Source organism: Ixodes scapularis, unplaced genomic scaffold, assembly GCF_016920785.2.
Source record: "Ixodes scapularis isolate PalLabHiFi unplaced genomic scaffold, ASM1692078v2 PGA_scaffold5__190_contigs__length_132052651, whole genome shotgun sequence".
NCBI lineage: Eukaryota > Metazoa > Arthropoda > Arachnida > Ixodida > Ixodidae > Ixodes > Ixodes scapularis.
Window position 1 is genome coordinate 95,514,364 of NW_024609880.1, and position 16,443 is coordinate 95,530,806.

Below are 16,443 nucleotides of genomic sequence, written 5' to 3' on the forward strand. Positions count from 1 at the left end.
TCATTCTGCCAGTGACTCTAGCTCGACGTAGTTGAACGAGTTTGTTCACGAACGTAAACACGAAAGCAGACAAACTAAGTTCGTAGTGATAACGGGAAGGCCAGTAACTTGTAGGTTCTGTGCTGTGCTGCTGCTCCTCCATCTTCTAGAAGTGTCCCTCTTTTTTCTGTCCGGGACCCCCCCGTAGGGAGGTTCGGCGGACTCGGGGATGCCACAGTCCCCTCCCCCGATGGGGCCGGACACATTCCTGCACACGGGCAGCGCCTCCTGCTTGGGGCTGCAGCCGTATTTGCTCCCGGACCGAACCTTCTGAGCCGGGGGCGGGAGGGGCCGAGAGACGCGCGTTCCGGACCCCCTCCTTCCCACCTGACCTTCTCCCACTTCCTTTCCTCTCCTCTTCCTTTCCTTTTTTGTGACGCTCGATGGCTACACCTTCTTTTCTTCGATCTTCGCACATTCCTCTCTCTGGCCGGTCTTTCAGGTGTGAAACCTTTCCTTTCTGCTTGGTGTATGTGACTACAAAGAAACAGCTGCTTGCGCTGCATGTGCTAGATTTCTTTTAATGCTCAATGCTAGATTTCTTGTTGCCATGGGCGAGTAGTTACCGCATGCTTACGGGTTTCTTGTGTGGGTTCGGGAGGCAATTGGAACGACTGCGGTCAATATGGTTTCAAGTAATAATCGTACGAGACATTTACAGTTGATGACGATGGATTTAGAATGTTCGACATACTTAGTTGCTTAGGTGGGTGCAACTTGGTAGCAATACTTCAGATGTTTACATGCAGGTGTTGGGGCAACGTATACTTTAGACAAAGTTTAAAAAAAAAAATAATGCCAGGAAGTGAGATGTATTGGCGTGTTCTACGTTCTTTGGGTGTGAAGGAAAATGGGGAACTGCCGACCGAGGCACACAGTTTCTTTTCACAGTCATTCTCTAAGGTAGTGGTTCTCAACCGTTGATGCTTCGTGGACTCCTTTTGGATCGGTGGAGATAATGGAGGACCCAGTATGGGTGAGAAGGGAAAGGTATAAGTTGATTAGAACAATGATTTAATAAATGAATATAACGGCTGGTGTGAAGTAACTTCTTTAACTTCTCGTAGACGTATTGACATACACAGGAGAAAGCTCGCCCGAAAATTGAAATGTATCTTCTCCATCTGAAAAAAAAAACAAAAAAAACTTATTGTTGGGCTTGACTGGCAGGGCTTCGTTGACCCCTAGAATGCTGTTGCGGACCCCCATTTGAGAACCACTGCTGTAAGGCTTCCCACGTATGTGCAACTCTCTTCGAAGCTGCTGAGAATAAACATGTGGCACATCTCTAGGAAGGAAGCGAGCAGCCATCTTGCATTGCCATCCCTATCTGACTACTATACTCTCTCGTCCTACCACATGGTGTAGAGCCCTTACATGCTCACGTTGGGGCAGAACATATCACAAGGTTCCCAAATTGCTTGCAATTAAGTCTGGCGGTCCTTAGCTATTGTAGGGTGGGACAAAGTATGGCGGTAACTTTACCGTACTGTGAATGGAACCATAGCTTCTGCCTCTATTGAAGTTCAAACCATGTGTCTCTCAACTATACTGCGTTCACTCCTAAGTTGACAGTGCGGTGGTAGCTAGACTTGCGCAGGACCGATCGTCCGCCTCTTTATGCACGTGGCCATGGGCGGTAGCACAGTTACGTGGCAAAAGATATACCCGCTACTTGTCCAGCGAGCATGTAGCCTCCACCACACTGTTCTTAGGGGTGAACGGAGTGTAGTCGATTTTGTCATGGTCGCAAGTGCTTGTCACCAGGTGGAGCCATTTCTCACCCCCAGCAGAGTGTGGGCCACCCCACCTACGTCTATCCGACCGCCGCCATGATGAGCATGGGGGGCGGAATCGGCGGCGGTGACACGTCCTCGGAATACCAGGATCCGGCCATTGTCGAGACGGGCACTGAGGTAGGTGCCCTGGGCCTAATGCTCCGTAAGGAGGACGGAGGAGGCGGCGGCAGCGGAGCGCTCACGGCATCGATGGCTGCTGTCGGATTGAACAGCTTCTGTAAGTCGACGTTGTGATCGGTGGGTTGTTGTCCCTCTATGCGAGCATCGTGCCTCGCCTGGTCTGTCCACAATCTGCCTCCTGAGCGGATCTGGTCCGTCTTGCATGTACCTACTTGCAAACATTGTACCTTGCTTGTCTCATCTGCTCCAGCTTGGCTTGGGTGTGGACATGTGGTCTGGACTCCCAACAGATTCCTGTCTCATGGGAATCTTTTCATGGTGGTGTTCACAAACAATTCACCATTTTCTTTTTCTCCTTGATTATATCCATTCTTTTATCTTCGGTGGCTTCTCACTTGGTGGCCCTTTCTGCTCAATGGCCCTTTGGTTGTTTCTTTGTGCATGCATTGTCCTTTGGTTCTGCCTGGTATTCGGCTTCCGTTGACAACAGGTTGGTGGTTGTGTGTCCTATTTACCTCATCTTTCCTAATCGTTGCCTTTCATGTTCTGTGTCCATACTGACAAGTGCTCTGGTGGAGGGCTACTCGCCTTGTCTGCTGCTGTTCTTCGGTTTCAGAGTAGAAGTGCAGCATGCCACCGCTGCACTGCATGCAGTAGTGTTTTGGTTATCACAGTCATAATTATTGCAGTATTCGAAAAATTCATGAAGCTTCAAGAACCAAATGAGACAACTGCAGTGATACTCAGATGTGCGGAAGGAAAAACTTCATATCCTTGTCTTGCTTCAGTATGCTGTCTGTTGAATGTTTCTTGTTCTTTGGCTAAGTTCAAGCGGTTTCAAGGTTTTGTTGCTGACGTGTGCTGGTTATGTCTTTAAGCAGTATATTTTAGCTTACAGATAGCGGCAGAATTCCTTCCTCTGATACACGATAACAGATTGCGGGCAATATGTGGTAGTGGTAGGCCAACCGAATGAATTATGTGGATGTAGTCCAAGCATAAATACAAAGCTGTCGGATCCAACCACTACTAGCCTGCAGACTTATTTTGAATAGGCTAATACTCTACAAGCATGGGTGAAAGGCAGGTAACAAATTAATCACTCGGGGTGTCATCTGTACAAATGTGGGTTACTGTCTGATTGATCACTTCCTTGCTTTACATTGTCAAACTGTGCACTAGTTGCTTTGAAGGGGCTTGCTTCTCTTACTATTTGGCAGTTAAAGTTGGAGGTTGTTGATACAGTCAAGCCCGCTTATATCGAACAGCGCAAGGATCGTAATGTAGTTTGATATAGAAAAAAATTTTATACGAAATGAAGCAGAAAGTTTTAGTAAGAGCAATAAAGCCGACACAGTAGCAAGCTAACTCTTGGCTCTTACCGTCCCGTGCTTCACCATCGATTGGAACAGTTTCTTAAAAAGACAACAAGAATTTATTGAAGCGAAAAAAACCACATCATATGTGCCGCCCATTTCTTTGAACTCGTCTCGTACGCGATAAAGGTCTGCTCCACGGTACCTAAGCGGTCGACGGATGCAAGTCCGCTGCCCTCAACGGCACCACAGTAGTGGCGTAGTAGGGCCACAGCAGCGACAGCTTTGCTCGAGCTCGGAGGCGGCACAAAGTCCTCAGTGTCTGCGCCTGCTGGCCGCCCCTGAACAACGAGGTGGCGCTCTTGATGTCTGTCATCTCTGCCGTGGTTACCGTGACGATGCCATCGACGACATCGCGGGAACCGTGGCAAAGCCGACATTCGTTTCCTCACACTGGGAGCCATCGCGATCAGAAAGGGACAGACTATACAACGCAAACGCAAAGGAGCTGAAAAAGTGCAAGTGGCACGGGTGTGGTGCTCGGCGACGCCGCAGTGCCCTATGTGGTGTGCCAACGACATGCGTATGGTGCTGGTCCAGCATTTTAGTTGCAAGCACCTGCCATGCGCCGGTGTGTTGCGGCGATGCCTGCTGTGCGCACCTCCGGAGCACATGCGATCCGGCACGGGAGGGTTTGATATATTCATTATGAGCCCAATCGCGTTTGGTATAAAAAGATTAAAATGTGCGGAATTGTTATCGGAACTTTACAACGGTTCGATATAGGCAATAATTCTATGTACCCACGTTAGATATAATCAAATTCGGCCGTAGCGTGCCAATTAAATCTCCTTCATCTTACAAACTGTCACAAGGCTGTGGTGCTGGATACGACTCACTGGCAAAAGATATAAGACTCACTGGCAAAAGATAACTATAGCCTGTGACGAGTTAAAAGTTTGGGGGAAGCTTCTCCCACCTCCTTCTATTATAGCAGAGCAAACGCTGGAGAGGTGGCGACCTCCTCTACAGTGCTTGCTTTGCTAAAGTGAAAAGAGGTGGGTGGAGTCTTCCCTGAACTCTTAACCTGTCACCGAGTTGTACTGTAATCAATCGGAATGCATGCAAGTACTAACAGGCATTCAGTGTGGCTAACTAGTGTATGTATTGTGACCCTTCAAGACCAAAGTTGGGGGCTGTATAAATTGGTTTCAGTTTGCTTCTTTGGAGGTGGGTTAGTGCAGATATTTGATACCTTCACTAGCTCTGCTGAGAGTGCAAGAATTCGCAAGTTGCTTGTTACTTGAGTATGCATGCTACCAACAAATTAATGACTTGCTATGTCTGCAGCTGTTAGGGGGGGGGGGGGGGATTTTAAAACATCTCAATCTGCGGGAAAACAGCGACTTGTTTGTAAACAGCGTACCGGTCTCTATCTGGTATAGAGACCAACCCCCCTTTCCCCCTCCTCCCCCGAAATGCACTCTCAAGCGCGCGATTGAGAAGCGTTGCGTCGTCTGCCAGGGCCCAAGGCCGGCGGCGGCAACCCCGGCTTCCACCAGCCGGCCTCCGCGTCCCTGGACTGCTCCTCCGCCGCAGTCCCCGGGCGCCCCGTACTGGACGACAATGCCGGCGCCAAGCCTCCCTGTGTGCCCTCCGGCAAGTCAGCAGCGGGCGTCGAGCAGCAACCTGCCGTCCCTTGCCGCCAGTTCCTTCCCCCACGGCAGCGCCGCTACACTGCACCCCCTGAGACCCCCCTCGCCAATGCGGACGGTGCCCAAGGTCAGGGGCTGGGATGCCCGCCTTTTGCCTTATTTGGCGTCAACATGTCGTCGTGTTATTACCGTAAAATCCCGTAAGAGCGCCCACCCAAAATGAAGAGATAAATGGTGAAAAACATGGGGTGGGCTATCTTTGGGGATGCCACAGCAAAACTTTATCAAAAATTAATGATCAGCGCCCGGGCACCCGCTCAAACCACGTGACACGTGAACTGATACCGCAGATCGCGGACACGGCAAATTCGCATTTCACGATGCGATAAACACGCGGGAATTCGCTACAACCTCCTGTGTCACGGGAAAGGATATCGCTAGTGGCCGACGCATCAGATTCACATTTCACGGTGCGCAGGACCTTGCGGAAGCCAGTAAAGAACTAGCATCTCGGGGAACGGATTTCGCGGACACAGCAGATTCAAGTTTCATGGTGCAATGAAGATGTGGGAACCCGCTACAATCTTGCCCGTCACGGAAGCCGATATCGCGCGCGCAGATTGCGGACAAAAACACGGGAATACGCTACAAACTCGCATGTCCACAGAAACAAATGCCACCGATAGTGGACGTAACAGAATCGCATTTCACAATGCAATATACATGCGGGAACAACTCGTGCGTGTTACTTGCAGATAAAAATCGATATTGCGCGCGCAGATCGCGGACGAAAACACGGGAATCCGCTACGAACTCGGAAACGGATACTGCAAATCGCGAACGCAGCAGATTCGCATTTCATGATGCAATATACACGCGGAAAGAACTACCGTGTGACGCGAGTTGATATCGTGCGCAGATCTCAGACAAAACCACGAAAACCCACTATGAACTCGCTTCTCGGACACACCGGTACCGTCAGTCGCGCCGTTGATGCGCGATTCCCGTTGGTCATCGCTTGACGTCTAACAGGAATCGGGGGGTGTGCGATGTTTCGGAATTTTTATGTTTCCGATATTTAGCCAGAAAAATGGGATGGGCGATCTCTCGGGGGAGGGAGCCCTTACGGGATTTTACAGTATATTTTTTCTCACATAATTGTTGCCAAGGGCCAGACAAGGTAGGAGAAACACCGTTGAAATATCTCGACGAAAGACGAAGATTGACACGAAGGTGTGCTACCACTGTACCCATAATTGGTGCAGAGCACTAAACTCTCCTAAAATAAATGGAACCCTGCCCAGAGCGTGGGAAAAACGTGTCACTATTTTCTATATGAAAAAAAAAAAACGCAAAAACTGCATTATAGAAGCGAGAGAAAAAAAAGTACAATATTATGATTTTAATAAACCCTGAAATATCAATATTCTGGCAACCCGTTCAATAGGTCTAAAAACGAGGATGCACAATTTAAAGAGATTTGATTTGGGGAGCAAATTCCATTTGCAAACAGTATGTAGAAAAAAAAAAAGGAGTGTTTCAAACCATGCTAGTCTCACAGCACCAAAAAAGTTTACGCTAAGTGTAGACACTTGCCTTTTCTTTTTAACCTTCAAGATACTTTGATTGTCGCCGACGAGGTGAGAGCAACAGGGTAGCTTTTTCGAACGTCCAGCTTCCAGCAAGCTTAGAGGCATGTCAGCTCTGGGGACTTCATTGCTGACGGTCCAGAAGAATAATAGATCGAACTTCTTTGACGGCATCTGCGTCTTCGACGGCAGTCAATCCGAGACGAGCCCCAAAGAGGAGGAAGCAACATTTGAAAATTCCCTGGACTCCATTTGTGCCAAACTGCTAGAACGAATGACCTGCTATGTGCTGCTCCAAAGGCTATATTTGTGCACAATTTGCGCCATGTCTGCGCCAAATGGGAGCTGTTCTCCAAAAGGAGACTGAAAGTGTCTGGCACGTGGCATAGTTGGTGACGCCACTAAAAATTAAAGTAGTTTTTTTTATTGTTTTTTCTGTTGGCTTAGTACCATGAGCGAAGAGTAGGGTTCTGCGAATATTTGAATTTTCGAATAGTAGTTTCAAATACGCTATTTAATGTTAGTTTTAAAATAAACTGCGATATTCATACTTTTTGAAGTGTTGGTCGCAGCGGGCTAGATCCCTTAAGTGCGCTCCTCCCCAAGCGCCGGTGCAGTGTGGAGAAGCAATCCTTGTGGAGCTGACACCGCAATCTCGTGACTCGCTTCGCCATAGTGCAGCCGCATACTTGCACGAAAAACACACCTTTAATGCGTTATAATGCACGTGCGTGTGCCTGGTTCACTAAAAAAAGGGAAGGGTAACGTGATTGTTGATATAAAATCTTCAAAATTAACTGCAGTTATTATTCAAGGGCATGCGTTAGTCAGCGACCTTTTAACAACTTGTCTTCATTATTAAGGTTTTTTCTTTTCAATTCAGAATTAAAAAAAAAAAAAAAAAATTTAGATATAGCAAGTTGATTTATTAATCACCTCAATTAGGTATGGCTGGACTCCTCTAACACAAAAGTGCCCATTTGATGAACTCGCGACAATTACGTCACCGTGATAAAAAGATGTTTTTGGCTATAGAGTAGCCAAAAACATTTTTTTACTTTAAACAGAGACTGAAGATGTCTTTGGTAATCCTAATGGGTAATTAAGACGTCTGCAAAATTGCCTGCATACGGTTGTTCAATAAATATATAAATATCTGTAGCGGCCAGGTCCCCTGTAAGTATGACACTACGTGGTCTGCCAACTCTTCAACAAATGCAGTTTTTTCCACCGGCTAACTGTTAGAGACAGTATAAAATTTTCTGACATGAAAACTCGAAATTGTCTGCTCCAAAAGTGGAAATTTCTGCTCCAAAACCCTTTGTTCTTTGATACAAGAATTGATCCTAATCACCTCTTGTCGTTCCACCACTGATTGCGGGTGAGGTGGATGCTGCATGTTTTAGGTAGCTCCGACTGCAAGAGTACACAATGCCTTTGCGATTGCGCATTTTTAATGCCGAAGCAGAAAGGTGGCGACAAGCAGCAACAGTGATCCTGTGCAACAATGTGACCGAAGTGTAGCTCATTTGGCGTGTCTAGAAAACCCTTCGTAGCGAGTCGGTACCAACACGAATGTTTAACCTTGGTTATCCGCTGCAGGACTGCCCAGACATGTTCAGTGTCATGTTCATAGAAGAAGAGCAATGCTATGTACTAGCCAGGGATGGGCAATATTTCTAATAGAAGTATTTGAAATATGTATTTCAAATACTTTGTGTATTTTGCATTTCTATTTAATTACAAATTGGGTAATGTATTTGACGGGTGTATTTAAATACTAAAATGTGGGTATTTCAAATACAATTGTAAAAAAATACAATTTTGTGGGCAAAAATACATCGCTCAAGTTTATTGTCACTGTCCAGAGCAGAACGAAAGCTATGTTCTGCACCCAATGCAGCGTCTCTCAATCAAGCACAAGCGTTTAGTGACTCTGATTACGGTGCTAGTCCAAGGCAAGAATAGTGACAAAATCGACGTTTACAGTCAGACTGGCTAAATAAGTGCCTGTGACAACTTGTGATGCTTTCCAGCCTGATTTCCATCCATATTTTTGCCTGGAATATTCTGAATGCGCGGGTCGTCCAGATTTTCGTAAAAGGCACGAGTTGCAACAATAAAGAATTCTCTAGCTAGTGCTGCGCGTCTTCGTTGTCTCGGTTCCTTGTTGGTCTATACCAAAATGTAATCGCCAAAAAAATTTGCTTGAAGCTCTGTACTTTTTTCACCGATTACGTCCAAGCTGATTACATATTTTTTTTTATTATATTTTTATTGCGTTACTAGAGCCTCGCACACTAACTCCCGAGTGTGCGATGCAAAATTAAAATGAGATACCCAGAAACTCGTTGCAGGTGCCCTGAAGTCGCTGACGCAAATTTTGAAGAATGTATTTGGAAAAGTATTTGGAGCAGACCAAATACATTTGGTTGTATCTGTATCTTGTACTTAAATGCTTTTTTGGAAATGTAATTAGATTTGTAATTAAATACATTTTTGACGAAGTATTTTGTATTAGTATTTCAATACATATTTGCATGTATTTTGCCTATCCCTGGTACTAGCTTATACTTGAAGATCCAAAGGCTCAAAAGTAGGCACAAGTGTGCAACTTCATAGCATGCTTTTTTCATATGTAAGACGCCAAGCATATTTACGTAGTCCTGTCGTGAATAACCGAACTTAGATGATTGTGTTCGTACCGAGTTTCTACAAAAGGGTTTCTAGAAAAGGGCAACACTTGAGAGAACAGTAACTTCAGCCATTTTATTACGTAGAATCACTGTTGCTGGTTGTAGCCACCTTTTGGCAAAGTGCCACACAAAGAATGTAGGAACTGTTTTGCTTGCTGAAACAGTCTGCCAGAGACCGCTCTGGTGTTACTAAAATCCCCTAACATTGTCTTTAAATTAAAAAAAAAAAAAAAAAAAAAAAGAATTTTGAAGCACAGTTATTGTAGACAACACTCGTACGGTCCGTACTTCGTACAATTAACAAAGGCAAAGCCGCATGCTGCCAGGTCTAATCGGGAACCAGTTGGAAATGGCACGGTGTAGTTGGAAATGGCACGGTGTATTGTTTCAATATGTGCATCGTCTGGGCCAGTTAAACCGAGATGCACTGATCCAATAGAAACCGACGCACATGGTTTTTATCGGTGTTGCAATTCCCATAGCTTCCGCTTCAGTTTCTTGTAGGGCAAGGCACGGGATAGACGAGAAAATGGCGGTTCCTACGAACTGATAAATTCTGCACTGACCACAAGGTGCTGGCTTGGAAACAAATGTCACATGATGCAAATCTACCCGTGTAGCCCTCAATCGGTAGCTCTTGATTGATAGCTCTCTACTAGTAGCTCTTGATCAGTAACTCTCGGTCGGTAGTTTTCAATTGAAGAGACCCTACGGGTGCCATCGTGCAGAGGCCGCCCTTTTCCACGTATGCGCAGGTGGTGAACGGGACCTGCCTGATGGCAGTCGCCCCCACCGTGAGCGTGGCGGGGTTCCAAACGCCAAGCATGCCGTCGGCGGCTCAGCAGGCACCTGGCGGGACTGCCTGTTTGGCGGCGGCCACACTTCCTCGCCACCAGGGGCAGGCACTCCCCGGTCGCAGTGCCCCTAAGTGCGGCAGGGGCAGGGGGCTCGCCTCCTCTCACCCCAGGCCCATGTGGAAGCCCCTGCAGGATTCACCCGGCACCACCGCAAACGGCCTCCTCCTCCGCTGAGTTCTCCGCCCTCCCTTTCTCGCGGTTTCAGACCCGGTTTTTGCGGTAGACTGCAATGGGTGGAAGGTGTACCCGTCCAAACATGCAATGCCGATTTCCACTGGCTACTTTTTTTTTTGGTGGAGCAATGCATAACGAAAATGGTGGCGTCGAGAATGCTCGGCGTCTATCACGGTACCTCGGCATACGGGCTCCCAGGGACTAAATTGTTTTTCTCTTCCGCCATTAGTAGACCACAAGCAGAGAGCACTATCGGTTTAGGTGTAGGCATATGTGCAATTTTCCTTCTCTCCAAAAGGAGGGAGGCTGTCTAGGTTGCAGTGTGTCGTTTGTTCCCAGGGAGAACCCAAGCGTTGTAAGGTGACCTTGTAATTTTTTTTTTTCATGTGGAAAGATTTATATTAAAAGTGGCAGCTCAGTCTTTCACAGCAAGAACCTCATTTTGTGTAGTCTTGCAGCCTTGTTCAATGGTTAAGGGGTTGGGGCAATGGATGGGGCATCCACTGTTTGAAACAAATTCACCTTGTTTTCCCTAAGAGAAGGCTTGACTGAGGCGCTCGTGGATGAATGCTCATGAAGCATGCCTTCATTTTTCCTTTTACGGAGCTTCAGAATTTATACCAAAAACCTTGTCATTCAGTCTGGTACACACCTTGTCATTCAGTCTGGTACACAGCAAAAAGGTTCTACCTCGGAGTAAATTGGCTCAAAAGGGCATATTGCATACTTCTTTTAAAGCTAAAACTAAGGCAGCATTGTCCAGTTGAAACATTTGAGGCACCTCTTCATTCCACCACTGTATTCCTCACCACAGTCTAGGGGTGCTGCATAAGATTAGTTGCAACATAACTAAATCTGTGTAATTTTTTTTTTACATGAACTAAGGGTTAAAGCACTTAAAAATGTGTGGGGGCACGCCACATTCTTGGAAGTGGGGACAGCCGAGACCTATATTGGGAAAGGACAGCTTCCTCTGGTGTGCACCGGTTGATCTCCATGTCAGTATTACACGTCCTAGGTTTCACAGTGGTGCTTGAGAGGCAGCTTCTTTTCAGAGACTGCTGGGCACATGCATATGTTGCGATTCCTCACAACCCGAGCTATCTGTACCTGTCTGTAGTGCCTTAATTTTTTGTCCCATGCCTTTTTTTTTTTTTTTTTTTTTGGAGGAGGAGGGGGGTGGGGGGGGTTTACGATTGCGGCATACGCTGTTGGCCTGGCAAGCCGAGTTAGATTGGTAAAATTTTCTATGCGCCTTTACATGCTTTACAAGGAGCAAAGGTAAGGTATCAATGCGTAAATTTGCCCGAGTGCATTGCAAGAGGTGTTCACAAACTGACCCTACCCCTTTTTATATAATATTTTTGGTGTCTTTTTTTTTCCACACTGACAAACTGCCAAGAGATTGTGATTGCAACGGTCTCACCTGTGATGTGCAGAAAATATTTTCCTTTTCTTGAATTGTTTTTGCGCTATACCTAGGGAAACTTCCGGGCTCGTGGTTTGCCCCAGAACGTCTTGTGATAACCTCTTTCTGGTCATTTCAAAGTACAAACTATACAAGACAAATTATAAATGTGCAGTTAGGAGTAAGCAATATTTGTGCTCTTATTTCCTAGTACTTTTGGGTGATCAAGTCCATCCAGCACACTCATACCTTTTCATCCAGACTGGCCAGTCAAAGGTGTCAGTGTTTATTTGTAAAGTCCAGATGGTGGTATCCCAAGTGCAGGGCCTTCCTTTGTCAAGTGCAATGTCCCACTTTTTTTTTTCCTTGAGTGTTTTCTGCCACCACATACATATTTTTTGTGTATGTGCATAAAAAGTTGGTCATTTTGTGCAAGATTGCATAGGGTGGCCCCCTACCAGGGTGTCTATGAGAGTTTATAACAATATCAATGATAGGATTTTAAAGGCATGGAAGCCGCATGTATCTATATTATAATGTATACACTCCATCATACACCTGTGCCAAACATGTGCTGTCATACTCTGTTTGTGTGTACCTCTTGTTAAAAAAAAAGAAAAGTGATCTCGTATGTTCAAGAGTGTTGGGAGAACAACAGAAGTCTTCTATCGTAGAGATCTGAATGTGTGTATGGCTTTTTCTTCGAATGAAGGGTTTTCAATTTTTAAACTCTTCAACCTGCACCTTCTTTTTCTTTCTTTTTTTTTTTTAATGGCTATTTATAGCGGGAGGTACTTATTTTTGATGTAACCACTACTGCCCATGTTTTACGCGTGCAGAAAAAAGTGTTTGGACAAAGCGTGAATCGAGCATTACAAGCTCTGGATTTTGTTTTACGCTTTGTGCAAGGATATGAAGACTTGTTTTAGTGACCGCTATGTGGACGAAGATGAAAAAGTGCTAATATTGCTGGTATTGGTTGGTATGTCGGGAAGAGTGTCCATAGACATTGTCCCTGTGTGTAAACATACTATTGCCTGGTGTTGTAACAATAAAGGAAAGATTGTATGAGCTGTTGTATCTGCCATAGTACTTGCATGCATCACTTGTTGCAATTTATTTAAAGTTATTTTTCTCATAATGATTTATCTTGCCTCCTTTAGCGATACCAGTCTTGTTACATTCTTATGACAAGTAGACATTTTACAGCGGAGCTGTTAAGGGCTTGTGTCCGCAGGATAGTGTCTGTCCCCAAAGAGATGTCGACGCAACGCTGGACAGCTACCGTCATCTTTGAGCGACGGCGGCACCCAGACTACCGGCGTTGCCGCCGTCGCTCATAGATGGCAGTAACTGTCCAGAGTGTTGTTTGGCGGTTGTCTGGTTGCCGCCGTCGCTCATAGATCGCGGCAACCTTTCCAGCCTTTCCACTCTGGCTTGCCAACTTGCGGCCAGCCATTACTTCCTTCCCAGATAGTACGGTAGTACGGCTTCTTCCTTCACCAGAGTGGAAAGGCTCAAGGTTTTTTTTACTTGCATCCAAAGTGCTGTTTAGAATTCTTTCCTCCAATAGCAAGGGTTGATACATTCATTGGAAACGATAGTTACAGTAGACTGGTTCATAACTTGGCAGCTTGGTTCTTGTTTGGGCACGCCACATACACAGTTAGTTGGTGCAATCCAACCAGCAGGGAGGAATTGATGTGGTTATTGCACAGCAACTGAATCCTATTACCATTGCAGATATGGCAAAGTTCTAGTGCTTTGAACTAAAAGAATGCCCAGTTTAGTGCATGTTCATTTGAACTGCATTCAATTTTAGATCTTGTGCTTCTATAAAAATGTCTATGCCGTGACATTGGTATGCAGACCTGGCTTCAGTGTTTGCCACTGATGGTGTGAAAACTCGATAACGTTCTCGGTTTATATCTGTTCATTGTAGTTTCATGTGACCATGCGTATCCAATGCAAGTATAGATGTAACTAGAAAAGTAGAGGGCTATACTCCGTTTCACCTTCAGTCCGTGCGCAACGGACGCTAGGAGCCATCCCAGCCAATCTAGCATTGAGTGTCATGTGACCTTGAGCTCCCTGTGTCGCTCTGCGCAACCGGCAGGTCGCACGATTTTCTCCTGGCGCTGGATCGGCTGGGATAGCTCGTGGCGTCCAGTGCGCTCGGACTGAAGGTGGAACACTTCCCAGTTTTGTCTTTGCTACACTCCTAAGTAATTAATATTAAGCTTGGAGGAAAAGATACACATAACAATTTTTCTAAGACGGCACACAGACAATAAGACCTATCACAGACGTGCTGGCGACAACGAAGTTGCAGGGCAGTACTGACGTGCCATATGTTAAAAGCTAAGCAATGTGATGACTGCATGAAAAGGACATCTTCCATCAGAGTTCAGTAGCTGGACGTCTTGAGTTGAGTGCGGCGGAAGACAACGCACACTGTGGCAAGGACGGCACTGCTCAGGAAGAAGACGCTGTGAAGTGGTTCTTCAAAGTCGCTCAGCAGAAGACTGCACACCACAAACGCCAACAGTACCATCCAGGAAATCTTCCTGCGTCGATTGGAGTAGTTCACCAGCAAGTAGATCTGCAAGGTTTGGGGTACTACAGTAGTTTCTGTAACGGTCAAGCTTTTGTTCGCCAAGAGTTCGCATGAGAGCCTCGATTATAACGAGCTGCATCAGCCTCGCGCGAAAGTAACGCGACTCTGGAAACGTCAGTGAAAGGCCCTTCGGTCTTCCCGAGGCTGCTTGTAAAGTGGGCTTTCCCGTTGCGAGGCTGTAGTGTGCGGGGAAGCGTGCATAACTGCGCGATGTGCTCCTTTGCCGCTGCATTCATTGCAACCCGTTTCGAGTTTGAGCTTACCTGGACGCAGTAGAGCGCACCTTGGCACACAAAAACTGTTCCGTGAAATGCATCTGCGCGTTGTGGTATTCCAAAACGTGCTTCTTCCTGAAGTACCAATGAGAATGGAAGGGTCGATACATCTAAAGACAATTAAGGATGCCCTTGCTTTTCTACACATCAAGTTCTGCTAATGTTTTTCTCGCGAGAGTTGATAATTAAGTTCTTACCTCATTCATAGTGTGCTGCTTGAGCATTCTCAACAGAATGCTTCCTTTGTAAATGCTGAACAGTGCGCTTGTGATGCTGACCACCAGCACTACAAAGCCAGGCGGGGACAGAGGTGTCAGCTGGATTTCATTGCCTGTGGAGTACAATTTGCAAAGAGACCAAAATATTGAAACCCATTGTCAGGTAGGCTGAGGTCGATAGCTATACATCGAATATTTAACCTCATGATCTGACATATATATGCATGTAAACTAAATTAAATGATCGTGATGTAAATTAAGTTACTTCACCTTGGTTACAAGTGCCCGTGCTGTCTTGCGCATCCCCAAGGTCCACACCAGTCTGTGCAGATCGGTTCTTCAGTTCTTCCTCTGGCATACTGCTCAAGTCATGTCTCCCCTTGCAGTCAGTAGAAAACAAATTCACCCATGTATATCAACACTGGTTAGTCCTTCATTTGCAAGCCAATGAATATAATCACGACCGTGAAATCCAGAGGCATCCAGACAGCGATGATCAAATGCGTGTCGCGGACGAAGACTAGGCGCGTCACGCACCAAGAAATCGAAATTGAAAATGTAATGCGTACCGGATCTCAAGCTCTTTCGGTCCGTCACCCGTGTCCACGTCGGTTATTGAGAGGCCAGAACAATTGTCTTAATACCATGGCGTAATGAGCGACCGTAGCCAGGAAGAAATGTATTTCTCCGCAAGTTTTGGTCGCTCCTCCTCGGCGCGCTCCGCTGGGTTCGCAGGATAGGTTCATTTGACGCTCGTGAAATGAACGCCGAGGAGTCGAAGGTTGTGACGTTCTAGCCCTTACTGGCCGAAAACTCTTGTAGTGTGCGTCACGCCATCCGTGATGTGTACCCGCGCGATTTGTAGAAATAAGTAGGGAATCTGAATCAACGTTGGTGTAGGAATGGCCTGAATGTGCGTGTCGAATCGCAACTTGGGGATTTGGGCCGGAATTCGCTGGCTGCCACTAGCGGGACATTTGAACAACAATGGCTAGGTTATTATTATTGTAATTGTTTGTCCTCAATAAATTAAATAAATATATACGCAGCCACTAGATTGCGCGGTCATGTCTTTCTCCTCGATATACGCCCGAACTCGGCTACAGGAGGTTGCTTTCACTGCGATACGCGCGTACTGCGTGGCGAAACCCTTTTCACACTTGCTTGGCGAAGCCCGCCGACGGTGCGTCAATTTCTAACGAAACGCTCGAGCCATGCTGCTGTTTTTTCGTTTTTCTTCTGAATGCAAACGACGCGATCGCTCCTACGTTCGACTGCGCTATACGGAGCACGTTGACCACAAAAATGAGGTATCTGCGAACTGACCAGGTCAATATTTCTTATTTGTATAAACGAAATTAAAACAGCAACAACACACATTTGTGTGTGCGTGCGCCCGCGCTCGTGTGTGTGTGTGTCTGCGTGCGTGTGTGCGTGCATGAGCGCGCGCGTGTGTGTGTGTTCCACATGCAGTCTCGGGCTCCAGAACTCTGGATGCTTCGCACAAATTTAGGCAATAGCTAGTAATTTATATTTCATATACATAGCATATATATTTGTATAACTTGGTTGTACGCAAGGGTATACTAATTAGGTAATAATTGAATTACTGTAATTATTGCAATTGTAATTCGTTACTTCTAAATATTTACGCAATTAGAATTTTTATTAGTCGCTACT

The 16,443-nt window shown here is 46.1% G+C and overlaps 2 protein-coding genes across 7 annotated transcripts in view; one reads left to right on the plus strand and one right to left on the minus strand.

The window, feature by feature from the left end:
• LOC8035319 (protein boule-like) overlaps positions 1 to 12,731 on the plus strand; it is a 31,759-nt gene extending 19,028 nt beyond the window's left edge. For 2 of the 5 annotated variants that reach the window (XM_042294002.1, XM_029977497.4), the window contains exons 10-12: positions 1,830 to 1,955; positions 4,799 to 5,056; positions 9,970 to 12,731. In XM_042294002.1, coding sequence (XP_042149936.1) covers positions 1,830 to 1,955; positions 4,799 to 5,056; positions 9,970 to 10,245 — 660 coding nt within the window. In that variant the 3' untranslated portion in view covers positions 10,246 to 12,731. Of the gene's footprint in view, positions 1 to 1,829; positions 2,056 to 4,798; positions 5,057 to 9,969 lie in introns of all 5 variants that reach the window. The other 3 variants (XM_029977499.4, XM_042294001.1, XM_042294000.1) reach the window with 3 other exon arrangements.
• Positions 12,402 to 15,631, minus strand: LOC8035318. Of its 2 annotated transcripts, XM_040219820.3 has the most exons (5): positions 15,333 to 15,631; positions 15,034 to 15,142; positions 14,743 to 14,876; positions 14,534 to 14,620; positions 12,402 to 14,255 (listed from the first exon to the last, which is right to left on the minus strand). In XM_040219820.3, exons 2-5 carry the CDS (start codon positions 15,119 to 15,121, stop codon positions 14,061 to 14,063), a joined length of 504 nt encoding a protein of 167 aa, XP_040075754.1. In that variant the 5' UTR covers positions 15,122 to 15,142; positions 15,333 to 15,631; the 3' UTR covers positions 12,402 to 14,060. The 2 variants fall into 2 exon arrangements, with proteins under 2 accessions (XP_040075754.1, XP_042149937.1); XM_042294003.1 differs by having other exon boundaries at positions 13,176 to 14,620.
• Positions 15,632 to 16,443: the final 812 nt, after the last annotated feature.